Source organism: Parasteatoda tepidariorum, chromosome 3 (genome assembly GCF_982258835.1).
Source record: "Parasteatoda tepidariorum strain Cologne lab strain chromosome 3, Ptep-v5.0, whole genome shotgun sequence".
Taxonomy (NCBI): Eukaryota; Metazoa; Arthropoda; class Arachnida; order Araneae; family Theridiidae; genus Parasteatoda; species Parasteatoda tepidariorum.
In genome coordinates this window covers 1,082,501-1,100,946 of record NC_141757.1, presented here as the reverse complement: position 1 = coordinate 1,100,946, position 18,446 = coordinate 1,082,501, and the positions used below count along the sequence as shown (strand labels likewise).

At 34.4% G+C, this 18,446-nt stretch overlaps 1 protein-coding gene across 9 annotated transcripts in view; it reads left to right on the top strand.

Annotated features, from left to right (window-relative positions):
• The window catches only part of LOC107453633 (twitchin), a 264,438-nt gene that overhangs the window by 228,278 nt on the left and 17,714 nt on the right, over window positions 1-18,446 (top strand). For 6 of the 9 annotated variants that reach the window (XM_087158572.1, XM_087158570.1, XM_087158567.1 and 3 more), the window contains 12 exons: window positions 1,672-1,813; window positions 2,734-2,933; window positions 5,730-5,882; window positions 8,044-8,089; window positions 8,159-8,236; window positions 8,312-8,417; window positions 10,692-10,809; window positions 12,980-13,152; window positions 13,230-13,417; window positions 14,753-14,930; window positions 15,843-16,089; window positions 17,071-17,306. In XM_087158572.1, coding sequence (XP_087014698.1) covers window positions 1,672-1,813; window positions 2,734-2,933; window positions 5,730-5,882; window positions 8,044-8,089; window positions 8,159-8,236; window positions 8,312-8,417; window positions 10,692-10,809; window positions 12,980-13,152; window positions 13,230-13,417; window positions 14,753-14,930; window positions 15,843-16,089; window positions 17,071-17,306 — 1,865 coding nt within the window. The remainder of the gene's footprint in view (window positions 1-1,671; window positions 1,814-2,733; window positions 2,934-5,729; window positions 5,883-8,043; window positions 8,090-8,158; window positions 8,237-8,311; window positions 8,418-10,691; window positions 10,810-12,979; window positions 13,153-13,229; window positions 13,418-14,752; window positions 14,931-15,842; window positions 16,090-17,070; window positions 17,307-18,446) is intronic. The other 3 variants (XM_087158571.1, XM_087158568.1, XM_087158566.1) reach the window with 1 other exon arrangement.

Sequence of the window (18,446 nt, the reverse complement as noted above, 5' to 3'; positions counted from 1 at the left end):
GTCCATGATCCGTCTACCACTGAGGATATTTTACATCTGCATTGGGGTTGGTGATAAGCCAACGCATCGCAGTCATCCCCCGGTTCATAACCTTATTAATTATAAACTTTTGTGTAATATTATTACCTCATCCTGTTTCGGGCTGATCCAAGGTAATCAAGCCTGTGAGCCATAAGCTTCCTCTATTTTCTTATTTTGTAATCTGGCAAACTTGTTACGAAAACATTTTAAATCATTTTTGAAAAAATGTTTAGAAGTACAGTACGCAAATAAAAGATATCACCCGGAATAACTTTCGTTCTAATAATCGGATTTTCACATACTAAGTGTCAATCTTTATACGTAATGGCTTCTTTGAATGACTTCAAATAGGCCACTTAATTAGCGCTAACTATAAATTAAAATACGGAACCAGACACAAAAAAAGCAATTTCTCTGAATAAACATTTTTTTTCTTTTTTTTTTTGTATTTTGCTCAATAAAGTTGCGTTCTTTAAAATTATATAAAACATTTTATACCTTACAATTGAAATTTTTTTTCGTCCATTATAAAAAAAAAAACATAAATATTTACTGGAAGTTATATTTTGCATTTAATTATCTTTAGGAATGCGAATTTTATGATGGTATACTAAACTATTTCAATTCGCTTAAAAACTTCTCTAGATATGGTGAAAGACGCAAGAAACAAAATTAGCACAAAGGGATCCAAATTTTGCACCGCTCTCCTGATCAAACTAAGGGGACCCTATTTCCCCCTAGATTTTTAGAATCAAAAATCTAAATCCGTCAGGGAAAAAAAAGATTTATTCTTTCAGAGAGTTTTTGTGTCTGATTTCGTAACGAATTAATTAGCATATTTAAGGTCACCCTCTCGAGTCATTAAGATTGAGTCCTAGAATGTGAAGTTCCGATCTTTGGATCAAAAGTTATTTAGGGTGGTTCGTTTTTTTATTTAACGCACCCCACGCGAAATGTAAAATTCAGTTTAAGAGCTCACTTTACTAACTATTGAAACCTAGATGTGTACTTTCCAAATGCAGTTTTTTTCTCAGGCGCTCTTGCAAATAAACACCCTGATAATTTTTTGACTATGTTTAGCAAAGACATTTACCCCAATTACTTGTCTTTTACCCTTTCCTCCATTTCCTTTCCCCCCCGTAATTTTCAATATCATTTTCAAGCTTATTAACCCCTGAGTCACTATGATTCACACGAAAAATATGTCTATCCTCAAAAGTTCGATAAATTGTCAATTGTCACACAGGAGCTCAGGGGATAGAGCGTTCGCCTTTCAATGAGATGAATCAGGTTCGTATCCCAAGAATGGCTGGTCGATAAAAAAATTCCGCTTCCAGCTCGGCCCGACCACATCGATGACGTAAAATATCTTCAATAGTAGACGGATCATGGGTTGCTGTCGGACTCACCGTGGAGTATTTTTGCGGTTTTCCTCTCTCTGTAACGCAAACTGAGGGTGATCCAGGAGTCTTCTGGATTGGCTTCAAAACATGAATATGAATAGTCCTAAACCTAAAAAAATTTGTCGGCAGTTGAACGAAGGTTATAAAATTGTCGCCCAGTGATATAACTTGTATGAAGCTGTCAGTTGAATGTAGTTTCAGTCACCAATCGACTTCCTGTAGTTCTGACGAGAATTCTTATTTTCAGCATGTCTGGTGGAGAGCTCTTTGAACGCATTACCTCTGATGGTTACACAATGTCTGAAGCAGAGGTCATTCACTACATGAGACAAATATGTGAAGCTGTGAAGCACATGCACGAGAAGAATATCATTCATCTAGACCTCAAAGTACGTTCACTTAATCACATCCCTCAATTATATTTAGATTTTGGTGGCACACACATCCAAGTGATCTTTCAAATTATCTTCTAATATGTCTCAGAGAAAAAAGTGAATCATTACAATGGGTCCATTGAATAGATCGTGGGGACACAAGTCGGATTAAAGGAAGACTTAAATGTATGCATACTCGAGCTAAAATTAGATTAAAAGAAAAAGAAAGTGTTTAATTTCGTATATTAAATAAGGAAGATTTAGATGAAAAAATAACATTTAATCTATTTTCAGTTCAAGTATGCATTCATTAGCAGTTTTTCCCTTTTCTAACTCGTGAGAATCCCGTGACCCATTACAATTACTGAGATTTCCCTTATTTCCTAAAATGAAACATTTTGCAGATTTACCCTAACTTTTAGTGAAGAGCCCAACGATTTTGTGTCACTTCACTTTGATGATTGTTCTTTCTCTTTTAATGGTAAATAAATATTGCACCCTCTGAACCTGCCTGAGATCTGTTTTTATCCTTCCACTCCGCAACGACGTTATATATATATATATATAATATTGAATACAAGATGTATTTCTAAACTATTGCATCAGTAATTCTCATGCAACTTTACAATTCGAAATAAAATAAGAATGAAAAAATTTCTTATTCACTGATAATCATTCTCACGGTTTAAGATAATTCAGATTATTTTATTCGATTTCAACTTATACGTGCAACAAAAACTACGAATTCCAAATAAAAATTAATTTGTTTTTAAGATTTTTATTGATAAAATAATGAAAACTATTCGCTATACATTTTTTCATGTCAATTCTCATCTGCTAATGATATTTAGTCGCCGCAAATTAAACTTAGTTCCATATTCGAAAAAGGAAATCAAGAACATTTTCAAATGACTTATTGTTTTTTAATTCCACAGCCAGAGAACATAATGTGCCAAATGAAAAATAGTACGGAGATCAAAGTGATTGATTTTGGATTGGCAACAAAGTTCGATCCCAATGAGATGGTCAAGATTTCGACGGGAACTGCCGAGTTTGCTGCACCCGAGATCGTGGAGAGGGAACCAGTCGGCTTTTACACCGACATGTGGGCAGTCGGAGTGTTGGCTTACGTCTTGTGAGTATACTTCTATGTAATGCAGGGGTCTGTTTAGAGGAAATTTGGGTCCGTTAACGGACCCTTCACAAAATATCTTTTCATAAAAACGGACCCTTCACAAAATATTTTAACTTAAAAACGGACCCTTCACAAAATATTTTAACTTAAAAACGGACCCTTCACAAAATATTTTAACTTAAAAACGGACCCTTCACAAAATATTTTAACTTAAAAACGGACCCTTCACAAAATATTTTAACTTAAAAACGGACCCTTCACAAATTTGTTTATCTTCATTATTGTTTTGTTAATCGAATAAACCCTTCCCAGGGCAGAAAACAAGAAAGATGGATGTAAACGAATTAAGTTTTGTCTTCGGCAGACGATTCTTCCATTATTCGTCCGAAATGAATATTCTGCGTTCAGCAGTATAGGCTAAATATCAAATGTTGCATCTCTAATTTAGAAGCAGCAATTGCTGTTTATTTTTGAAAATTTAATTTTTTTATTCTAATTTTACAGTGCCGAGCATAATCTTGTATCTATTTACAATTTTAAAAGTCCTTGAAAAAGTTTTTCGCAATAACCGGACCCTATTTGCACAAATTCATAAAAGCGGACCCTGGTTGAAAGAATGTGAGTAATTTTTTCACAATTTCTCGAAAAACGGACCTTTCACAAAATGTCTGGACAGACCCCTGTAATGCTTTCGTGTCGAGTTATCACTTTTTACAGTCAAACCCCCCTATATAGTGAACTCCCGGATATAGTGAACTCCCGGATATAGTGAACGAAATGTTTGTGCCTTGGTATGCAAGCATAATGTTATTTTTTGTGGATATAGTGAACCAAAAAAAGAGAGGATGTTGGATAGTATGAACTTTTTTCTGTCTTCAACTGATTTTTTCTAATAATTTTGAAATGTCTACATCAAAATAAATACTTATACTGATTTTTAAAACCACATATAGAGTGGAATGTAGCCATAAGCATTTTCTCTTTTTTACTTCTTTTATCTCACTTTTCCATCCTTAAACTAAGGCCAACCCAGGCAAATGTATGGATACATTTTTCCCTGCATCAGCTAAAGATTACTAATTTTTTTTTTGTACACAAGACAAAAAGTAATAAAAAATAAAAGCAAGTGAACACATTTTTTGCTACTATATATTATTTATTGTCATTTCTGTATTTCATTTTGTGGGTCATTTATTTAAATAATGTATAATAAAAAGGAATCATTAGTTAAAATTGTTTGCGGAACGGATATAATGAACTCCCGATTATAGTGAACTGAAATTTCGATCCCTTGAAGGTTCACTATTGCGGGGTTTGACTGAACGATGATATTTCATTTTCAATTCATGTCCCTCAGAGTTCTTGCAGTTGTATTCAATATTCCTTTTTCGTAATGATTCCATCATATTTTTCACTAAACCTTTATAGAGTAAAGAAAAATCTATATACAAAAATATACTTGGAGCAGAGAAGCTATTGGAGACTACTTTATTTTCATAAAGACACTTTTTTTAGCATGCAGGTATTATTTCTTTCATGTCATGTGATCTTCCAGACTTCCTTGTTAGAATGGAACCCGTAAGATGTCATCATAAGACCGAATGCAAGATGCGTTAAAATCTCGAAATATTTATTCATTTGAATGATTTTCGGTTTAATGAAGGCATTTTACTGCCCAGTATGGATTCATTTTATAGATAAAGATTACATTTTTATTCAAATAATATATACGCAAAGTGCCTAATTTATTATGGGAAAGAGATTATTTAAGGTTCCCATCTCTTAGAAAGGCTAGTCTACAATTGAAGTATAATTCTTTCTAGGTTTAGTTTAAGATCACTTTAATTTTACTTAGCTACTATTTATATATATATATATATATATATATATATATATATATATATATATATATATATATATATATATATATATATATATAAATAAATACAAGAAAACACTAAGAAAGTTAAGAAAAACAATAAGTATCATTCTTTTTAAATCATCATAAGACCGGGATCATAAGATTTACATCTTTCTTCTAAAACTATTTATGATCAATTTTTAAAATTATCCAGTATAATATTACCTTGCGCTCATCCATTTCGGGACCATCCTTGGTAACTAACAAATCAAAACTCAGAATAACAAATCACTTCAGCAGTGCAGTAAGAACGACACTTTAAAACCCTCTTGTTACACTCAATTTGCGCTTTTGCTTTCATCTTTTGTTTTCATATTTTGTAATCTGGCAATCCTTCTGAGAAAACATTTTTAAATCACTTTTGAAAAATATCCGTCCATGTAAGTTGTTATGATTTTGCTACTCGCTTTATAGTCCCCCCTTTTTAATGTTTTTTCTTTTTATTTTATTTTATTATCTGTTTTTACATGTTATTTTTACTTTTTATGATCTATTTTTATATAGTTATTTTATAAAAAATTTTTTGAGTGCTCCTCACACTATTGTATTAATATATTTTGCTTTGGCTTTATTGATACAATATCAGAAAGCACTCTGTTTTGCGGATATAATCGTGTGGGCTGAAGAAAAGATTATATCTTTTTTTTATCCGGCTTTTTTTCCGGTTTTTTAATTAAAACTTCATATTATTTTTTTTATTTTTTTTTTAAATATGTTGTTTGTTATTTTTTTTACTTATTATTTCCCACCCCCTTTTTTTCATATGTCTATAATTTTTCTTTGTTTTATTCTTCATTTTGAACTTATATATATATATATATATATATATATATATATATATATATATATTTGAAAAAAATATCGTGTAATTTTAGATTGAGTGGCTTATCCCCTTTCTCTGGTGAAAACGATATTGAAACCTTGAAGAATGTTCGAGCATGTGATTGGGACTTTGATGTGGAAGCATTTTCGAAAGTGTCAGATGAAGGAAAAGATTTTATTCGTAAGCTTCTTCAACGAAGCAAAGAGTAAGAATTCATTTTCTACCTTTTTTATAAGAGTTTCATGTATTTTGAGACAATAAACTCAACTGAGACTTCCTTTAATTTTATAAATTTCAGCATTTTTTTAAAAATCAATTCACTTCAATGGAACTGTTAGATGTTAAAAATCAGGTTTTGCATTCATATTTAACACATTAAGCCCCGTGTCAACCTGTTATCATAAATTCTTCACAAGGGATGTGTTAAATAGCCGTTTGTAATTCATCTTTGAGCCGACCGGCCTGTGTAAGGGACAATGAACTGGCCTTAAATCAGAAAGGTTCTGGGTTCGAATCCCGGGCAAGGCATGGATGTTCTTTCCATCTCTGTACTATTTGTCCTTACTGTGGGAGCAACTTTGGCCCACCTAATAGGGTGCCCCTGAAAGAGTGGCCAACAAATCTGCCCTTCAGCTGCCTGTATGACAAAAGGTCATTCTCCAGGTAGGCATTTGAAGAAAAATAAATTCAACTTTGAACTTTTCAAGGACCGATAAGTACTGATTTCATTTAAAGGAATCAAAAAAGGTGCATTAAAATATTTCAATGAAATTTGAAATTGAAATGCCGTTTAGACCAATAAGCATATTCAAAGAGTATATACACTGAGTGGCCAAATTATTATGACCACCTCAGAGTTTTATGCAAATGAGTTATTGCGTCACAGCGTTGCCGCTAGAGGGCAAGATAACCATAACACGGGAATGCTGGACAAGTGAGTCATCAGTTATACTGTGTTGCTTGCTCAGATATGGGAAAGAAAAGTGATTTAACTGAATTTCAACGTGGAATGATTGTGGGTGCGAGATGTGTCGGAACGAGCATCAGCAAAACGGCTGGTGAAGTGTTCTAGAGCAGCAGTTGTTAATGTGCACAAAGAATGGACAATCAAGCAAAAAACCGGATCTCAACGTCAGACTTGTGGTCGTCACAGGGTACTGAAAGCTCGATCAGAGAGAAGGCTGGCCAGGGTTGTGCAGCGCAACAGGAGAGCAACAGTGCGACAAATTGCAAGTGATCTTAATCAAGGAGCAACTGTGAACGTCTCTGAACGTACTGTTCGACGCACATTGCGCCGTATAGGGTATGGAAGCAGACGACTGAAGGGGTGGTCATGATAATTTGGCCACTCAGTGTATGTTACCGTGAATGACTGAAGTCGAGAGAATGTCGACTCTCGACCGGTGAATGTCCGAAATATTTGTTATATCCGATTTGATATTAATGTATTCGTTGGCAATATTATATTTATTCGATACTTTGATATCTGCTGAGGATAGTTTAAGAGAAACACCAATGTTAAATGTATACCGGGCAGTGGCCTTAAAATAACATTGATGTAGGGCATACCAGGTTACGTACTAGATACATTTCATTTTCCAAAGCGACAATGTGATTGTCAACATTCATCGGTGGAAGTCATTTCATAGTATAATGGAAGAGCAATCATAAGTGACAGAATTTGGGCGTCTCTTGTTTTCATTCTCGCATATTTCTTTTTGACTCTTTTATAAACGTGTGCTTGTTTTCATAGACGATTTCTTAATAGTTTTTGACGAATATAATTTTGTGTGGAATTCGTGTATATGTCTAAACATATATTTAGACTTATAAAAATAAGAATAAGAAAATGACCTGTTTCATACAAATCGGACACTTTTTAATTTATAAAAACCGTTTTTCAAGCCGTTTTTCAAACTACGCAATTAGTTACGCGACTCGCCTTTTCTTAACAATGTAGGTTTTACAATTTTTTCGCATTGACCAGCCAATCCACTCAAATGGATATTTTTCAACTTCTTAATCCTAATCACCTGTTTAAAGGTAAGCGAAACTAATCAGCGCAAAATGGAGGTACGGAAACCTCTCATGGTTAGTCCGATGGACTAAATACCAAACCATATTTTGCATCAACTATGTAATCTCTGCATACAAGAAGCGATGTGATGTATACTCCGACGATTTCCTTTCTTGACTAGGGTATTCCATTTCGGACTTGATATTTTTAGTCATAAACATTGCTGTGGAGCCGCTTGATGTTTTCAATTTAAAAATTATCTGAGAAAATCGAAAGTAATATATTACCAGTTATAATGTTATTTGGGGATTATTATTTGAGTTACCTAAAGTAATGTATTTATATTTAGGAAAAGAATGACAGCGCATGAATGCCTGGAACACCCATGGTTGAAGGTATTTGTCCTTTTTTTATTTTCTCTGCCCATTCATTTTTTTTTTGTATTAATTTTCTCTCTCTCTCAGGGAGAAATGGATGCCTCCAAATCACCCATAGACAGAAGCAGATACATTAAATTCAGGGACCAGATACGTGCCAAATATGTGAGTATATTTTCCCTTTCTAAAATACTATGTTCCATTCCTGTCTCTCGATATTCACTCTCTTCTTTCATTCAGGGCGATTATTGGTTCTCTTGTGCCGTTCCTTTGGGCCACATTTCCAATTACAGTTGCCTCAGAAAACTTCAAGAGGAACGATACAAAATTAGAGAATTCTCATTTGGTGAGTAACCATTCATGCACATTTATAATTTCTTGATAGATCAATTGTTATGTATATGAAAGTAGTGTACAGTCCATATCAAAATGTATCAGCAGAAACTTCGAGAAAATATTATTTTTTCTAACCCTCCAATAACAGCGTTGTACTGCAAAACAAAAGCTGTCCTCCAATCAACAATCTTCAACTACAACCATTCTGCTGTAGTACAGGGTTCATTCTTTTGGTTGACCTGCTATACTTTCTCAACCGAGGAATAAAATTAAATGTATTCCACTTTATTTTCTGGTGCTAAATGCTCGTGATAAAGCTTTAAAAAATGCAGAATTGTTATAATACCTTTTTATTCAAATGGTTTCATCTTCGGGTTTAAATAAACGAGAATGCATTAGAGATGTGAATAATCTAAAGAATATTGTTTGACATTGTGAATAGAGTCACAACTGAAACAGAACATCTACATTAGATTTCAATCCTCGTCATATGATCCTCCTTCCATCAAAGATTTTAACACATATTACATCATACACTGGTTATCATAAATTAAGGAAAATTCACAAAAATCGCGATAACTCAAGAAATTACACATGGAATTTTATGAAACTTACCCACAATATACAACACATAGTAAGGTATTAAACAACATAAAAAGAAATTATCAGACATTAATAGTAGTATAGAAATTAGCACATGTATAAAATAAACAAATTGGAAGTATCGGTTTGCAATAGAAAAAGTACCTTTAATATGGAATATGATTGCCTCTAGAAGCAATACAGCACAAACAGCGATGTGTGATGCTTTCAATTATGCGGTCTATCAGTTCAATAGGAAGTGAGAGCCATTGCTCTTGTAAAGCAGTTGCAAGCGTGGCAAGGGTCTGAGGGGGCGGATTGATGGCAGATACACGCCTCCCTAGAGCATCCCAAACGTGCTCGATAGGATTCAAGTCCGGGGATCGAGCTGGCCACTCCATGCGAGTAATTGTTTCCTGTTGAAGATAATCATCAACAATGCGAGCTCTGTGTGGTCTTGCATTATCGTCCTGTAACAGGAAGCAATCACCAATTGCCCCGGCATATGGGCGCACATAAGCATCAAGGATGTTGTCTCGATAAACCTGAGCATTCACGGTTCCCCTTGGAAAGACATGGAGGTATGTGCGCCCTCCTAAGGATATGCCTCCCCAAACACAGACACTGCCTCTTCCGTATGCATCTCTTTCACGGATGTTTGATGGATGATAACGGGTCCCAGGTTCTCTCCATATCAAATAACGTCTACTGTCACTTTCTAGACTAAACCTGGACTCATCCGTAAAGAGAACAGGCCTCCATTGATCTGACGTCCAGTGGACATGTTGTCGGGCCCACTGCAAACGGTCTCTCCTATGGCGTGATGTGAGCGGCACGCAAATGGCTGGTCGTCTCGCATACAGACCACCTTCGTGGAGCCTTCTGCGCACAGTTGACGTTGACACCAACCTTCCGGTGGCTGCAGCAAGAGAGGATCTAAGATGTGTCGGAGTAGCGGTTCTATTCCTGCGTGCACTTAATGTCAAATATCGGTCATCGGCACTGGTCGTAACAGTTGGCCGTCCTTGACTGAACCTCCTAGATGCCGAATCTGTGGTTTGAAATTGCCTCCAAAGTCTATGAACCACAGATGGACTCACATTTAGCCATCTGGCCACTTCTGATTGACTCTGCCCTGCCTCTAGTCTCCCGATGGCTCTCCATCGTAGTTCTTCAGGCAAATGATGCCTAGAGGTCATTATTACGAATTGGCTATCTCAGATTTTCAATGTCGCAATCACAGTAAAATTTGTGTGCTTTCTCTCAAACTTGGACTTTTATGCTCCAGGCAGATGACGTAAGCCGAGTGCAGCGCCACTAATTTGCATATTGCAATTTTACTCAGCTACTCTTAGTGGACAACATATGCAAATTTTGCACGGTTTGGCTTACTTTTGAAAGAGTTATCGCTATTTTTGTGATTTTTCCTTAATTTATGATAACCAGTGTATGAAGAATTTTTATCAAACGCTTGTCTATTACTTAAAAAACAATGAAATGAAGATGTCCTTCAAAAAGATAGCAAATGTTGCAAACACATGGGATTGAAAAAGCAGGATCGTTAAGGTGGGAGAATGCGATATCTCGATGCGTAGTATTCAAATAATTCTGTTGTGCATTTTTTTCCAAATTGTATCATAACAATGCACACATTTTCATGTTATTGCAAATAAAGTAATTCTGAAATTGTTATTGTTTTTAGATCGCCGTCAAGCCGTTCCAAGATTTGTGATAAGGCCGCAGAGCACTTTTGCCTACGAAGGTCAAGCAGCCAAGTTCTTTTGCAGAATTATTGCAGCATTCCCTGCAACTGTAACATGGTAACAATTTTTGCATAGTAACACTTGCAATTTTCAAATAATTATTGTAGTACACTTGTTTCTCTTCTTTTGTGTATGGAATTATTTATCTTAATATTGCTAAACGTTTTTTTTTTTTTTAATATACCATGAGAAATTGTAGTCATTGATGAATGGGGAGCATACTACATAACTTCTTTTTTAGTTTTATGCTAATTTATTTTTTTTAAATTAATTTTTTAACTTTTATAAGTTTTTTAGTGGTATTCCAACTTTGGAGGCTGAATAGTATTTACCCCATTTAAAAATCTGTAAAAATAAATACTGGTGAAGCTTGTATGAAAAATTGACAAAGCCCAAATTTTGAGCGATCGATATTGGTCAATTAATTCTGGAAAAATAAAATTTTAAATTATTTTTTACGCATTTTAATATTTAAAAATTATTTGATCGATTTTGTTTCAATTTTGGTTTTTGTCATTTAAAAAAAAACATAGTATAAAGTAAAATAAAAATTTGCATACCTTACAATTAAAATATGTTTTTTTTTATCATTATTAAATTCGAAAGTAAAAAAATGCAATTATAAAAGTTTATTTTTGCATAAATGTTTTTTCCAAAACTAATTATGTGCTAATAAAGTGTTAATATGATTAGAGTTTTTTATAGCTATAGCAACTTTTAAAGAATCTTTCGGATATTCAAATAATTCTGGCCGACTAAATTTTTCTAACTAAATTTTCGAGGCTATATTTAAAAAAAAGAAACAATCAGAAACTATATATGTTTATTTTAATATCCTATTTATGCTTGCGTTAGACTAGAATAATGCTATTCCGGGAGTTATGTGTTGATCCATTATGAATATCTTTGAAGACAATGTTTGTTCTGAGGTTGAAATATCGGTAGATAAGGTTAAAACAATATTTGCTAATAGGTTTATTTGTGTTCAAAATATCTTTACTTAAAGAGACTACTCAAATATTCCAGTCAACTTTGCGGAGACTAATGTTGCTGCGAGTTTTCTACTAAAGCTGTGCAATATATTAGACATCTGATCTTAAATCGAACAAAAAATTCTGTTTCCAACTAAGCTTTCCAATACTGACCTTCATTATGAATAAGAGCCATAATAATAGAATTATAAACGATAATATAATTGATTGTAGTAACTGTTTTAGTCAGATGAATGGCCTACTTTTTTGCCTGGATATACAAGGTTGAATTAATACTAAAAGTTTGGACTGAGAGAAACTATGGCGACTATTTTTCTGAGTTGCAGATATTATTTCTATTGTGAGGGTCAAAAATATAAATCTTCCTAAAAATTATACATATTTATTGTATGAGAAAGTATATCTCCATTGATACACTTTCTCATGCAACCTTTAAGAATATATATTAGTATGCACAATTCCATTAATGAGAACAAATGTTATTCATTGTGAATTTTTTTATTTTGCACCAAAATTCAACAATAACATTTACTCTATATGTTCCTACTACTAGGAGGCTCCGCCCCCTGCTCGCTAACGCTCGCCATCTCCCGAGAATTGCTACGCAATCCTATGTGGTTCACGCCGTGAACCATGGCTCGCTGCGCTCGCTCGCCAATGAACACAATGTTCTAGCACAAAGACATAATATATTATCATCAAAGACATAGTATTTTTTCATCAAAGACATAGTATTGTACTTATGTAGATGAATTCTACCAATGTTCATATTGGCTTTTAAAAAAGTATATTAGCTATTTAGATTGTACATGGTGAAAAAATCAGAACATTAGCTAAATAAGAAACATATTAGCAAAATAAATTATCAAATATTGCTTCACTTATATTCTGCATTTTAAAGCGTGAAAATTCAATGCATAAATAAACGCGAAATATAAAAAAATTCAATGCATTCAATACAAACACTTAAACGTTTTTTAGACGTTTAGGTAGCTCCCAGTAGAAAAATATCAATTCAACAGCGTAATTAATTAATTCCTAATTGAGTTTAATGAATCAATTTTAGTTTTATAGGAGAGAAAAAAGTGACTAAAGTAAATATTGTCTTTGTTGACCTAAGTAGGAATTGACTTGCTTGTTAGTAAGGAAATTCCTTACATAAATATGGTAAATAGAAGAAAGAAAAAGAAACAATCATAAAAACAATGTTTTGAACGCACTTATGTATTTTGCAGGCACCGAGATAATTTTGAACTGAAGCAGAGTGTGAAATACATGAAAAGATATCAAAACGATGATTATCATTTCACACTGAATCGTTGCAAGACTGAAGATCGGGGAGAATACATCATTCGTGCGGAGAATATTTATGGATTTAGGGAAGAACCCGTGTTCCTCAATGTACAGGGTAAGGTCTCTTTTTATCCTCCATTTGAAATATCTTTCAATTATTCTTGTCTAATAAATGTCTCTCTATCTATACAGCTCTGCCAGTCAAAATTCCTCACGTCAAACTGGACGAACCGATCAGGAGGCGTGCACCTCTACATAAATTGTGGGAGGAGCCTGCCGATAGAAGTCCTTGCTTCACATTCCAACTCAGGCCACGATGCATGCAAAGCGGATCCGTCTGCAAGCTCTTGTGTTGCCTCGCAGGGAAACCCACACCAAACGTGAGTATTGACTGTGCATTTTTTATAAAGAGATTTCTGACGACAAAGAAAAAAAATCCATTAGAAATAGAATGAAGCAGTGCTCGGAGGAAAATATGACTTCTGACGACCCCTATTCACTATTCCGTCATTTTAACCTTTTAAATTGCCCATGCTGGGTTCCACTCCGCTCTGCCAAATTGTATCACCCACCCTGGTTTTACCGACTATTTTTACTTATTGATGACACTTACCATGTATGTTTGAAAAGTATACCTTTCAACTTTGCAGGCAACCAGATGAGTGGTCTTTTATCTATCTTACCTAATGGCTACTATCTTACCTCAGTTTGCTTTTAATTTTTGATTCGGCTTTCTTTAACGATAGTGTGATTTCAATTTTGGTGTCATTTTTCTTATTTGGACTTTGTATTTTGCGCATCCTATTTTAAACTTATAGACTGATATGTTCAGACTTCTTGCCCATTACAAAGCAACGCTCCATCATCGGCTTTGGTCATATAAGATGGACGTTGCTGGGATTTAAATTATGTGTTCACTTTTTTTCTTCCTTTTTGTGGATGCCATTCCACATGTATCAATTTTATTTTTTATTTTATATCCGTCGTTGAACAGCCGACCCAATTTCATGGGTTTACGACTACTTACGTTCAACTCCGTATCCTTGTAATTTTGAACCAATCCAGAAGACAAGGAAACTCCTGGATCAGTACCCCCAGAGGTATTGATTTGTTGTGGGAACATAGAGGACTTTGAGACTCGACAGATTTAACGTGCATCAGTCACCATTTACTACACCGGCCGGCGAGGATCGAACCCCCGACCTCGGATATGGGCCCAGCGCCCTACCGACCAGGCTATCCCGGCCCCACATGCATCAAATGTAAATTTTGGTAATTCTTTGATAAATGCCTCTGGGGGTGATCTGGTCGGCCGGCCGGGTTTAGCGTGGGCTTCTAGTGACGCCAAGTTGTCTTCTCCGTATGATTTAACTTACGGTCCCTCGATGACAGCAGCTTGACTGTGGTTAAATATTAGGAGTTGCCTTGAGAAAACAGCCATATGCTAGATAATACTGAATAATGTTGTGATAAAATTGTGTGATCTAATAAAGTCAATCCATCGAGAAGGGCAATCGATGCATATAATAAAATGCAAGAATGTCTGACCGTGTGTAAACCGGATGGAGCTCTAAGAGTACCAGATTCAAAACGAATTTAAATGAGTAAAATTGTAAACAAATTAAGAAGGCCGATTTTTTACTACATTATATTTTAAATTGAGAGACGCAAGGAACCAAGATATTTCGTTGAAATGTTATTATTGTTGTTTGTAGGTGAAATGGTTTAAAGATGGTAAGGAGCTGAACAAGTTTGACTATAACTGCAGTCACGCTGATGGAGTGGTTACCATGGAGATTGTGGGTTGCACTGTTGAAGATTCAGGAAGATACAGTTGTAGAGCGACAAATGCATTGGGAGAAGATGAGACTTGGTGCCATGTACAAGTAGAAGGTACCACTTTTTTTTTCTCTTCTCTTTCCGTTGATCATTGGGTGTTTTTAAGAGGTTTCCCTTTTTGAAAATGATAGTTTTTCTTTACCATCTTGATTTTCGCTACGAACTATGCAAAAAGACACAGTTAGCATTGTTCTATTCGACTTTTTTTTAATTAATTCAACCCCAATCTACTTCGACTTATTGTCAATCCGTAGCGTATGAAAACGCCATTCGTTACATGATTCAAAACTTCAGGATTTTTGACAGTTGTCAAAAACAATGCCATAATTTTTTTTTGGACATGTGGTTAAAACAAGATAAAACCGTCAATTGTTAAAAAGTTGCCTAACTATGATTTTTTTTAAAGCGCTAAAAAATAATTTTTGAGTGCTTGGAAACTTCTTCAAAGGTGCTCATTTTTAGTTGAATAATTTGACTACGCACCCTGAAATAAAAAAATAAGTATTTTGGAAGAGGAAATACATTTTTGCTACAGGTGGGTCGTTGTTGAATGAGTTTCACAGTAAGACAGTGACAACGGATCAAACAAACATAATCGAATCATTTTAATTTCATTTCTAGAAGAAACAAAAATAATATAGAATCTTTCAATCCACAGAATGAGTAAAAACGTAAAATACAAAATGTGAGTGAAATGGGTCTTGAGAAATGGCTGACTTTTTTGAAATTCAATTAACTCAGGAACTATTGAAATTTGGTATTTTGCCATGTAAAATTAGATTCTGTAAAATGATGTAAGAAGCTGCGCACCTTACAACTAAAATTTAAAATCAAAAAAGTGTATCCAATATTAAGCCCTGCAAAAGAGCATTTCTTCTCTTGCCGGGCCCTATTGCATCTAAAGACAAGACCCAAGATAAACTTGATTTAAAGCTGACTATTGAAGTATTATTGATTTTATTTCAGATCGCAAAGGTCCCCCACAAAAAACGCCCCTCCTCCTGCTTCCCCCTTCCACCACTTCACCCTATAGACCTTCCCCCATGCGAGACACTTCTTACAGAGCATCCTCTGTGTCCAGAAACAAGTACAGCACTTCAGACTATTCAAGCACAACAGACTATTCCAGCAAATATAGTTCCAACAATTATAGCAGCAGTTCCAACAAATACAGTTCCAGCAAATACAGTTCCAACAAATATGAATCATCATCGTAAGTATCTTTTCTCTTAACTAATCTCACGTTACAATAAAGATGTTAAAAAATTGAGAAGACAGTAAAAAATCAAAAAGAAGTGTAATTATGAGTGAATGAGTACTTCAAAATCATACACAAAGACCAACAAAAGCTACAAAATTATTATTTTTTGTCTTTGCTGGTGGCTTTACGTAAAAGATAATGCAAAACATATTTTTAGCTCTCATCCAAATAACGATGAACCAGCATCTTTTGCATACACTAAGTTCCTATCGTTATACCTAATGGCTTCTCACTGGCTGTGTGTTTTATAAGATCATTCCCCACGAGAGAATGGTAAAATGTTTTGAATTATTTATAAATTTAACTGAAGATATTCTATATAAAAAAGTACCATGTCTTATCATTCTTATTATTCAATTTCGTAATTATAAAAAATGGATGTAATTATGTCATTTTGAGTTAAAATATCTTAAATCAAAATGGAATCAATCAAATAGCTTTTGAAAAAAAATTTTTGAAATAAATCTTTTTTGAAATGCTCAAATACTCAGAAACGATTTGAACATTTTTGCTGATATTTTGTCTTTTTCATTTGCACAGTTGATTTTTTGAAATTCTTTAAACTATATATACCTTATATAGTTTAAACAATCTACCTTAAAACTAACTGTTAATATCTTAAAACTTGATTTCACTTCTGAATAAAATAATGACTCACCGAAAAAAATTAAATAATTACTTCATTAAATAATTACTACATTAAAAAAAATACTTTAACAGACTTGAACTCTTGTTACATTATTCATTAGTAATTAAAATGTTTTATTTATAATTATTTTACGCACTTAGTACAACTTTCAAACCATAACAGAAGTACAACTTAATAGTTAATCATCATTTACTATTAAGTTGTTTTTACAAATTGCCAATGTTAAAAAAATGTTTCTTGTCTAAGCAACTTTCTTACACTTAATTGAATGTTTCTTCTAACAGTAGTTATAACAAGCAATCATCATCATCATCTAAAGACTACTTGTCGTCATCTAAAGACTACTTTTCGTCATCTAAAGACTACTTGTCGTCATCTAAAGACTACTTGTCGTCATCTAAAGACTCCTTGTCGTCATCGTCTACAACAAAGAGGACGCAGAAACCCTACGGAAAGAAGAAAACAGAGGGAGGAGGGGAAGAGACTGTCAGATCAAGAACTTCTACCAGAGAGCTCGAAAGTAAGTTTTTATTTTGGAATGTATAATTTGTCTACGGTAAGAACTCCCCCCGCCATTGTTGCTATGGAAACAAGAATGGCGCATTTCAGGGAGGGTAGCTTCTCTTCACTCTAGGGCTAACACAATTGACAGAAGATTCCCTTTCTCTCACCGAACCGAGCCCAAACCTGTCCTAAACAATGACCCCTCACCCCTACTTGAAATAGTTTAGGGCAAGATAGGACAGCCAAAGTAGAATAAAAGTGAAAAATGAAAATCAAACTCTCCGTATTTGGCAAAAAGCATAAGAAATAAGGTAATATAACAAAAAATATATATAAACTAGCAAATATAACTTACTGTTACTGAAGACTGGATTCAATGTTCAGATTGCTTAGAATGGGCTCATGAAGCGTGCTGTGCTTATTCCGGTTTTGGCCGCTTCTTATGCAGTAACTGTGATGTTTAGGAACGTTTTTTTGTCGATTATTCTTTTATTCTGACATTAATTTCTGTGATTTTTGAAATATAGTTATGTATCCCGTCTTGCCCGGGGAAGATGGGACAATGTTCTATTTTTGTTTATGTTAAGTTATTATTATTGAACTTTATTATTTATTTATTTTCCGTATGAGAAATGTAAGAGCAATCTTCCCACTATATGTTTACAATGTAAAAGATACAAAATTGCTCTAGTTTACTATTTTTCAAACCAAGTTTCCTCAAGTGGTCCATCTTGCCCGGTCTTCCCCTATTCCTCGTTACCATAGTCACCGACGCAGGTCCCGACGAATGGCTAGGGGAGTTGTTACTTTAGACAAACAAGAGTGGTTTATTCATCCAAAGTCAGCGCGGCTGTAGGGAAGGGTGGTCCAATAAAACTTGGTTACGGAGAGATTCATTGTCATAGAGTAACGAAATTCCCTCACAAATCTGGGAGTGAATGTATGCTTTTTTTGCGCATCACCGACTGTATCCCGTTCGTGGCGGGCATTTTAAAGACTGACCTACACAGTTGTTCCAAAGGACAAATCAATCGTTGCGACATCCACTTTTCGCAACAAAACGGCTCTTAAAGAAACAGCCCGCGTAGTATATCTTCACAAACAATTACTTCTCCGATACAGTGTGCCATTTTAATTATCAAGAACAAGAAGACAA